The sequence below is a fragment of the Centruroides sculpturatus genome, unplaced genomic scaffold, assembly GCF_000671375.1.
Source record: "Centruroides sculpturatus isolate CEXI.00-Female unplaced genomic scaffold, Cexi_2.0 scaffold448, whole genome shotgun sequence".
Classification (NCBI taxonomy): domain Eukaryota; kingdom Metazoa; phylum Arthropoda; class Arachnida; order Scorpiones; family Buthidae; genus Centruroides; species Centruroides sculpturatus.
In genome coordinates, this window is record NW_019384639.1 from 248,494 (window position 1) to 259,755 (window position 11,262).

The window sequence follows — 11,262 nt, forward strand, 5'->3', positions numbered from 1 at the left end:
CTCGTCACCTAAAAATAAAAATCCAGCAACGAGTTACTTAACTTTCCCGGCGACAATCGGTGGCGCCATCTGTTATCATATTTTATTTTTAAAACTATATATTTTTAACTATTCTGAAATGGCAAAAAGTTTAATTTTGAGAGTAAGGATAGGTTTAAAAAATAATAATGTTAATAATGAGTAAAATCGTTATGAAGTCTTATTCTACTGGAGATAAACACGACCCCCTTTATCTCCCCACTTCCTTAACCTTTAATAGCACCAATAGCCCTAATGAACAAACCTCTCTCAAAACTTTAGAAATTTTCGACAAAAAGCCCAAGAGTTATTAAGCTTCAAAGGGGGTGAACTCCCTATACACACACGCACAGATACACACACTAACAACCATACATACAAAAAACTCCCGAATTTTTTTTTTTTTTTTTTTTTGCATTTCTCGAAGATTCAAGATGTCCTGACTTCAAAAATATAAAAATCTTGGAGGAGTCATTTTTTGATCGATCGCTATACTTTTTCTCTATTATATATAACAGCAGGAAAAGATTAAAGAGCAGTGTAAATTTGATAAAATGTGTAAAAAAAAAAAGCAAAACAATACCTTCAGAAGGAAGCTTTTCTTTGCGTAGAAGCATCTACCAAAGGAAATTCCAATTGGAGTTTTTCCAAATCTTTTCATAAAATTCAAGATCTAAAATCGACATTTATGTTATATCGAAGTACTACAGTGATTTATGAAATTTCTAAGAATCGTTAGTAATTCCTCATACCTTTAACTTATATTCCAATGAATAGTTCAGAGACGAGAATCTATTAAAAGCGATGAAGTTACTGTAAAGCTAAACATAAAGAATTATTAGTAATCATAATATGAAACAATAAAAACGGTACGCATTTTTGTTAAAGTTACTGTACTTACTGCAGAAGTAAATTTTGACAATGCTACTGCAAATAATAACAATTGAACCAGCATTATCATTGTAAATATAGATAATCCAATCAAAAGATACGTGTTCAGTCTAAAGAAAGTACAAGTGATTATTAATGAGCAACACATGTACAAGGTGTAGCCATAGATAACAGCAATAAGATTTTCATATTTAGCATTTATGTGTTGAATGTAGGACCAGATGTGAGAATGCTTCCTGATAACAATTTCCAGTTCGTCTTTCACACGTTTTGATTCGATGCGAATGTTTTCAGAGTAATCGGATAAGTGTTCTAATCTCTTGTACAGTATTAATCCAAGAGCATAAGCCATGAGGCCACAACAATCCAAGCAGCTATTTAAAAATATTAAAAAGAAATGTCGTAAATGAGTAACACAGAATACATTCGGTGTAAGTTACATCATCGAATGTAGGATACAGAAAAATATCAATGCTCATTTTAATAATTATCATCGGAATGAAAGAAGAAATGAGTTGAGAATGACAATACGATTCTAGTTCATTCATTAAATCCTTTTCCTTGTGGTAAGAACTTTCATCGCTCGGAATTTCTAACTTTCTTCGTCTTATAACTCCAAAGAGGAAAGTGGTGTAGATACAAATTACTAGGATGCCGCTAATAATCATTTCCCTTCTCTCTGGAAAAATCAGGATCCAACTTCTGCAGAATGCATCTTTAGAATACAGCATAAACGAAATGTTTAAAATGGTGGAAATTAAAAATACTTCTAATACTGTCAGATAAAAACTGTACACTTTATCTTTATAAGTCTTCTTATGATTCTCACTTTGCAAAATGTTAATTCCGAATACTTTTAATGCGGAGTTTATTGGATAAAGAAGCATTCTAGCCGATGAATCTTCCGATTCTTCTATCGAATTTATCATTTCGTCATTTAATTCATTCATTTTTTATTAGAACTATTTCCAAAATTAGTATAAATGAAGGAGAAATGAATCAGTTACACGTCATTGTATAACTATACATTGTCATTCTTACAGACTGTGTTTCATATAATCATTCCGCTACGTATCTTTTATAGATTTCTTTACGTAACGATTTATTAATAATCAATAATGCGGTTATTTTAATTGCTAATGGAAAAGATGTTTGTATAGCGCGTAGTAAATGATAGCTTTCCATTAGTGAATGTAAGTCTGCCGTTTACTATGTAATATGCAAACCTCTGCAAGCAATAAATCTGAATACTTAATTAATTTAAGACACTAGATTCATCAAATTATTATAAAATTTTATAAATCTTAATTATGCAAAGAATTAATATCATTGGCATCTACGAAATTCTAATATACAGTAGACCCTCCTATTTTACAAATACGTGTGCCGGGCTGTGAACGGCTCACGTATTTGTAAAATCTAAGTGACTCGTACAACATGGAATTCGTATAAAACGGAATTATCAACAGTGTTATGGGGGGTCTACTGTAAATTAAAATATTTATATGTATAAGACTCGGGCGAACAAGTGACAGAAGTGATCGGCCTTCTGCTATGGGGGAACGGAGAACGAATCCGAGAGAAAAGTCTTCCCAGGAATTTTTCATCGGTGATTTGTCCCAGATATGTCAGGCTCATCCCTCACCTTCTGGCCATCTTCGTTATAGCATAGCCGAATCGAGAATTAATATGGAAAAATGTCCTATTAATGTTCATATGGAGAAAAGAATTAAAAATTAAATAAGTATATAAAATAAAACTTTTTCAATTTATTTAGGGTTGTATTTCATTGGTTTAATTTGTTTTTATTACATTTTTGCTTTGAGTGTATCGAGAGATCCTTTTCACCCTACTCATCATGGATTCGGCCAAGCTCACAATGGAGACGGCCGCGTAATGAGGAAAAAGGGTCTGACGTATCTAGAAGATATCGCCCACGAAAAATTTTCTTGGATCGTTGGCCTAAATTCGATTCCAAGTCTCCTAGAACGGTAGATTGACGTACGGTCACAAAAATAATTTCAATACAGCTCAAAATGAGAGTGGCTAGAAGGTGCAAAACAACATACTGAATTAAATGTATTGAAAAAAAAAACAAGATAATAATATTAATATAATATTTTTATCAAAAAAGTTTATATATATTTATTAATTTTGAAATTTTATTATTTCATCCGAAACTAAACTTTTAAATCGATGGATTTCATACAGTTTAGGTGGCAACACTTGAAAATTCAAAAATGGCGCTGTCACTGAAGGATCAGATACGTTCACTTATGTCTCAATTTCATTCGTCTCCAGAAAGTTCTTTGAATATTATGAAAGAGATTAACTTTCTCATGTCTTCAGTTCCTCAGTCTGACGTCAGTAATATTGTTCAGGAATATCAAATCGCGCCTTTAATTCGTTACGTCGTTCAAAATCCTCCAAGACAAAAGTAAGCCATTTTGTTTGTTTACATTATGTTTCGCCCATTTAAATTTATAATTTTTATGGTAATTCGTTATTTATTTTACAACAGAGATGATCAGGAAGCTGTAATCAACTTTTTATCAAAACTTTTGGATTCTATTTCTCCAAATATAGTTATAAAGCAGTTTACACCTGAGTTGATTCTTGCTCTTAATAGTGAACTGTTGGATGTTAAAGAAATGGCTCTGAAACAAGTAAGATTGTAAAATTAAACGTTTATTATCATTATATATTTTGACAGCTAGCATTTTAAGGTTTATTTGTAAAAAAATTTTGTTTGACTTTGTGCAATTGTTTATTTTTTGTGTCTCATCAAATATGGAAGATCGAAAGCGGCATTTTCGGCATATTTTGCTTTTTTATTATTAAAAAAATAAAAATGCCGTTCAAGCAAGAAAAAAATCATGTGACGTATGGTGGAGATGTGTTGACAGAACGACAGTGCCAAAACTGGTTTAAAAAATTTCGTTCTGGCAATTTCAGTATTGAAGATGCACCACGTTATGGATGGCCAATCGAAGCCAATGAAAACAAAATAAAAGGTACCGATTGAAGCAAACTGCCGAATAACAACACGGGGAATCACTAAGAGATTAAATTTGTCAAATTGAACTGTTTATGATTACTTGAAACAAATTGGTTTCGTTTGAAAGCTCGATATATGATTTCCACGTGTTCTTAAGGAGAAATGCTATCTTCAGTGGAATTTAAAAAAAAAATTTTTTTTTGGAGCTATTACCAGACAATTTAACAATTTATTCGAAAATGTACTGCCATCGAATAAACAAATTGAGTAATATCATTTAAGCAGAAAAGGTGGCCAGAATTGATCAACAAAACAGGTGTAGTGTTTTACCACGATAATGTCAAATTTCACACAAGTTTGTTAACTCGTCAGAAACTGTTATAACTTAGATGAGACCTGCTAGCACTGACCATATTTGCCAGACTGAGCACTCTCAGATTATTACTTGTTCCTGTCTATACAAATTTTTTTTTAACTGTAAGACATTTACTTGAAATGACAATGTCAAAAATCACTTGGATCGGTTTTTTTGTAAGCAACAATCAAAACTTTTATGAATATGAAATCATGCTATTACCAGAAACGATGACAAGAAATATTTGATCAAAATGGTCGATAAATAATTCAACAAAATATTTATTTATTATAAAAATATTGTGTTGTTTTCAACGGAAAAAAAAACGAAATTACTTTCCGAACAACCCAATACTACAAGATGCTTTCACTACTGGGTAGTGAAAGCATCTTGCTGCTCTCGGATATTGGGTTTGTAGGGGCTGGATCTTGCATTGACTTTGCATTGTGTCGGCATTGGAGCTTGGGCCAAATTTTGGGCTCCAGGATGAGGACTTGCCGTTGTTAGAACTCAAAAAAGTGAGAAGTGGTGTCATCAATGTCTAGCTGCCCACTGTCATGTAGCCAAAACTCCAACTAATGCAATCCAGGAAATGCTTTTTGCAGTGGAAGACCATTTGGGCCGCCCGACGGCAATCAATTATGCTCTGTAACTATCTGTTGTAAATATCACTTGGTTATGTCAGAAAATCCAGATAGGGATACAACTTTTTGTTTAAACCTTGTGTGCTTACCTATCTTTGGGTGGTTATGCTTAGTGGAGCTTGTGTTCTATGCTGCTGAACTCTGCTCCTTCATCACCAAAAGTACAAGCTCACTGCTTCCTCTATTACATCTCTCTGTATACTGTATATGCCATACAGTGCTATGGATTTGTATACAGAATCAAAAGTGGGATCCAACAAGCTAGTTGGGCCCTAGTTTTGAAAAAAGTTGGGGGCACAAATGCAGCTCTGAATGAGACAGTTGGGACCACATCAGAACTGTAGATCATGCTCATAAAAGAAGTCTAGGAAATCCTTGATAAATTTTGAAGACCACAAAAATGGGATAAAATTTAAAAGTGACAAAGTTAAAATCCGTTTTTTGAAACAATGCTAAAAATCAACCGTTTTCCAATTTACTAGAGATGGCTAATAGATGTGAGAAACACCACTGCTTCAGCTACTTCTGTGGCAACATTGGAGTTTTGTTGTGAACTTTGTTAGCCCTATTGCATGTTTAACAAACTAATTCCTGGAGAGTTACATCTCACAATGGCCTACGGCTCTGATAAGGTCCCAACTACCTCATTTGGAACTTTAATTTTACTACAAAATTAAGTATTTATTAAATCTTGGTTGCTTGCTGTTCTCTTTACTATATATATTTTCTTATCATAATGTTGCTGTTGAGAGCAAATCACACAGGAACACTTTCAGTGGAGAAAGGTTGGTTTATTGGTAGGAATGGATATACATTTCGGGCTTAATGCCCCTCTTTAGTCCTATTATAACAGATTTATCAGTAAGTTGATTACAGATTTATCGAATGCATTGAAATATTTAGGATAAGTGTACAGTGGTTTATACAATAAAGTTTAATTACCTGAGATTATAGTGACAGTTAAAACAACACGGCTCGTAAGAAGACAGAGTTGAAAAAAGGGAGTAAAATGGAGCTAAAATTCTTTTAGCTTCACCCTTATGCACATTAGAACAGTATAACAACATGTGCTAGAATAAAAAGGGGTAAACTTAAATCTAAAATTAAGTACATAATTAAGAGGTGAAATTTTTATAAAATTAATAACGGAATACCTGTAGGGTGCAAAATAATTCTGATGAGATTTACAGAAAAACATGGATTAGAAACGAGCGGTTAAAAAAATGTGAGTATTTCCTGCATTGTACACTGAATGTTTGGTGTGTTGACTTACACGGTGGGATACGATAGGAAGAGGGAGGTAGTACATCTAATGGGCTTTGCTACTTAGTTAGGAATGGTTGCCAGATGACATTGATGACTGCACCTGTATTTAGGTTCATTCCCCTTTTTTCAACTATGTTTTCTTACGAGTTGAATTGTTATAACTGTCACTATAATCTCAGGTAATTAAATTATATTGTATAAACATTGTACAAACAATTTTTGAATTTAATAAAACAAATTTTGAATTTTGTTAGTTATAAGTTTGCCATATCTACTTATATTGGCAATTATAATTGTCAGTGTTCATGACGTGTTGGGGCTTTGCATTAACAAATTAATGAATCAGTCAATTTAATTATGTAGTTGAAATTTTATATCATGTTTAATTTCATTTCTATTATATGTATTTACATATTCTTATATATTTTCATAGGTGAAAAGATGCTTGACAGATAATATTGCAACTTCTATCATGATTCAAAATATGGATCTGTTATGCTGCGTGGCTCGCCTAATAGGAGATGACATGTGCTTGGCAAAATTAAGTACCATTATATTGTCGACATTAGGAAAAGATTTAGATGCTCTTCCAATTATTTTTTCTCCTAGAGTCAATAGCGAGTTCCAAAATTTGCTTGGTAAAGGTGACGTGATACGTTTCAGAGTTTACGAGGTAGGTTTACATAATGTGTTTTAGAGTTTCTGTATAAATATAAAAGTTTATTCATTTATGATGATTTTTTTATACACTTGGAAATCATATTGAACTTTGAAAGTGATTTTATAGTTTTAATGCAACAAAAATAACATAAGGAAGTATTTAAGAAGAACCTAATATTGAGATCAACAAGAATTTATTTACATATAATTAGGTTTCTGAAGACAAAGTCTGCCCAGAAAGGGACCATCATTTATTTATCTTGTGTTTCCAGACTACACACTTTCTTGGAGACTGACCTTTCTTTTTAGGCTACTGGTTGCCAGAAATTGAAAAGTCCTTTTAAAAAACACAATAAATATATCCAAATTAAAATTAAAAGAATTCCTAAAAAAGGAACTGGTGACATACAGATGTCTTCCTTGCTTCCATTTATACCTTCTTGGAGTGTTATAGCTTTTATCTATTGGAGATGAGTGCTGGAAAATGTAGATTTAAAAAAGAATTTAAAAATTTTTATATATAATTATTAAATTTAGCTGTTATGGACTAGTCACACACCAAAAAAATCTTTATTACCTAATTTAAATTCCAGTATGTATTTTGGCCTTTACAATAACCCTCTTTGGCAAGTCTGAGATTTTTTCAAGAACTTAACAATAGATAGGTTGACACTTACTCTGCTGATCACCTTTGGCATTAAGTTTATAATCAACATAGACAACAGTAATAAAATAAAACTCTAAAATACCTATAAAATTCCATTATGTAAAATGTTTTTTCTTTTTCTTCATTTTTCTTATTACTTGTTGATAAAACAACTTAATGTCAAAGGTGAATGGCAGAGTAAGTGTCAACATATCTATTGTCATGTTTTTGAAGAAAAAAATCAGATTGCTGAAGGGCAAATTGTATATTGTAAAGGGCAAAATGTATACTGGGATTTAAAGTAGTTAATAAAGATTTTTGTGGTGTGTGATTAGTTCATATCTAATGGTTATAATAGCCAAATTTAATAGCATATGAACATGTACATTTACAAAAGCATAAGACCTAATTTATTTAAAATATATTTTTTATATTGGTGAGAGATAGTAAAAAAGTTCAGATAAATATATCTATTTTCAAGTAATTTAATTTCATTTTTAAAACATTTGAAGAATAATTTTAAACAAGAATGCATCAAATAATTACAGTAGAGCGTCGTTTATCCGAAAGAATTCCAGTCGGGAAATTTAAATTTTCGCTAGTGCTGTGGCACTGCAATCTTTGGCTATATCTTGGGCTACTCCAATATTTTTTATGTTTGTGTATGTGTTTTAGCTGGCAGCACTGTCACTTTTTGTGTGATGTTTTTCTGAGGACTGTATTATGCTGAATCGAACGTTTTTGATACTAGATCAACTTTTAAAGTATAATTTTTTTGTTTTATATTTTTCAATATATTTATTTCGTTTGTAAAAAATAAAGAAATAAATTTTAACGATACAATAGCCACAATTATTATTTTAAAAAGTTTACATTAGGCTTAACATTGACGAAAATTCAACGCGAAGCGACGCAACGGAGAAAAATTTCAACATGGGATAGAAAAATATATTTTTTCGTACATAATCGGTTATCCGAAAAATAAGTTATTCGAACAACCCCAGTCCCAATTGAGTCGGATAAATGACGCTCTCCTGTATTTATAACTTTTAAAATACAGTAGAGAGTCAAATTATGTAGTTTTGTTGAGTACATGACAGTTTTGATGCAACATGCACAATATAATACAACAGCTTCAATGCGTAACAGTTAACTGTTGCTGTTTTCATTCAGTTGTAGTCTGAAAAGAAATTTAAGCTTGTTTAAATTCATTAAGTTTAAAACCAAAAACATACAATAAAACTTTAGGATCCAAGTTTTTAAACGTGTTTTATCCTGTATATTTATCATGTATACATCCAAAGTTATTAACATTTGAAATTGCATGTGGACTTCATAAACATTTTGTTTCATTTTTTACCAGAATTAAATTATTTCCAACATTATAATAAATTATTTTCTTATTGGAAATATTACTGTATCTATCTGTATTTAAGCAACTAATATTGTTTAAATATAAATAAATTTTTGAGATCATTAAAGGTGATATGTTAACCAGGTCAAAAAAATTAGCATTTCTCTAACCTTATCCACTGTCTAAGATGTGTTTTTTCCTTCATTAAGGTAGAAGCAATAATGTGTGGAAAATTGACTCTCATTTATTAAAAGCTATCTTTGTGATAAATTAATAAACTTTTCTACAATTTTGTCATTTTTTTTGTTAGGGTATTAATAATTAAAAATGCTTATGTTAAAGAATCTCAGATATAAATATGAATGGGATTGAACTTCACCCAGATCAATAGATAAGCAAGAAACAAGAAAATTATCATCCAGGTGTTAAACTATGTATAAAGAAGAAGAAGACAAAAATAGTTTTGTCAAAAGCGCTAGTAATTTATAGTGATATTTATATGTAGTTTAATGCCTGGATGATAATTTTCTCATTTGTATCATAGTATTCATTTGATAATTTTCTCATTTGCTAATCTCAGATACTTTTATTTTAGTTGGTAATCATTGGAAAATATTTCAAGGATTGCTTTCTGTTTGCAAATTATATAATTTTATACATTCTTACAAAATTATAATTCATTATAACAACATAATACACGAAAAAATTGATCCAAACTGTTTTAAGCACATTAATTTTTGATTATATAAGATACAGCAATCTTTTAAAAATCCATATTTTACAATGTTGTTATTAATAAATTTCTTAAGTACTTATTTTCTGTCTACACCATACTTCCTCAGCTCTAAGATTCACTTTTTTTTTTATCCATGTTTACTTATCCAAAAGGGACACATTCTACATTTGTAGTCTGAAACAACAATTAGCAGTTGTTGCAAGTAGATCAAGGGTATATTATGCACCAATAACAGATATTTTTGATATACCACTCAATGAGTTTTGCTAATAACAAGCATTTAATTTAAGTTCCTTTCATAAACATTAAAATGCCTTTACAACATGATTCAGCATTAAAAAATCAAAATTGTTGTATCAGCAGAAGAACAGGGAACCAAAGATGCCAAATGTTACCAATTTTATGGCATTTTTATTGTTTTTATAATTAGTTGTTACTTAACAAAATGTAATAAAATTGATTTTAAAGTTTTTCACTTCACAAAAATGTCTTAAAATTCAATTTTGAAATTATGGTGCATCTTACATTTAAAGATTTACAGTAATTATCTTCATTTTTCCATGAGCTTATGCATCATCTGTATCATAAAACTCCAGGATTTGCCTTTCTTTCCCACTTCAATGTATCAAGTTACAAGAAAGTTATATCAATGCTGCGAATGTATTAATATTTTTGAGGGATGACCTTTAAAGACATTAATAATAATTCTCAAGGATAATAAATTTTCATTTTTACATTTGTCGTCTTTCCATAATTAACTTCAAAATATATAACTAAATTTTAGATCAGTGTTTCACACAATTTGCTTACTCTGATAATTCTTATTTTTAAGACATGGCAGTTAAATCTTGACAGTTCTCAAGAATGTGGTATAAAATCTCTTGCTGATTTAAATGAAGAATTAGGGGGAAAAATGTGAGCTAGATTATTTATAGACCATAAATGCTTTCAAGCTTTAGACATGTATAAACATAAATATACATATACATACATACATACATACATACATAAATATAGAGGCAGTCAAAACGTTTATGGATTGTGGAATAGAACTAATGGTAGGATATGGAAATGCTTACCTAATGATTTTCAAAGTAGAACCATTTAGCGCACATACATATTCTCCATTGATCCTGCCATTGTTGAAAGCACCATTGGAAGGCTTCTTTTGGAATATTCAGAAGTTTGACCATTAAGTTTAATTTGATATCCTTCATGGTTGTGAAACGTGTTCTCTTACTAGTTTCTATGTGCAATTTGTGCATAGTTTTAAGATGCAGTTTGGCATAAATGGTGCAACAAGTGGCAGGAAGAATGGTTTCTGCATCACAATAATACACTGAGACACTCATCATCTGTTCTGCATCAATTCCTTGCTGACAAAAGACCTCCTGTCATTGCCCAACCTTCATACTCACCAGATCTCCTTTTCGAGTTATTTTTGGGTGTTCCCAATGCTGAAAGTAAGACTCAAGGAGACACATTTTGCAACTATGAAGGACATCAAATCGATTGTGATATCTAAACTCTTAAATATTCCAAAAGAAGTCTCCCAGTGGTAGGATCGATGGAGCAAGTGTGTATTTGCTGAAGTATCCTACTTTCAATCAGCAAAAAATATAATTAAAAAGTACTAAAATAATAAAATTCAATATTAATTTTTAATTTTTTTATTACAGGTTTTTGTAAAAATT

General features: G+C 30.9%; 1 protein-coding gene across 1 annotated transcript in view; it reads left to right on the forward strand.

Moving 5' to 3' along the window:
* Positions 1-3,135: 3,135 nt before the first annotated feature.
* LOC111625952 (26S proteasome non-ATPase regulatory subunit 5-like) overlaps positions 3,136-11,262 on the forward strand; it is a 24,730-nt gene continuing 16,603 nt past the window's right edge. Inside the window, exons 1-3 of the mRNA XM_023369214.1 lie at positions 3,136-3,346; positions 3,431-3,575; positions 6,606-6,845. Coding sequence (XP_023224982.1) covers positions 3,150-3,346; positions 3,431-3,575; positions 6,606-6,845 — 582 coding nt within the window. The 5' untranslated portion in view covers positions 3,136-3,149. The remainder of the gene's footprint in view (positions 3,347-3,430; positions 3,576-6,605; positions 6,846-11,262) is intronic.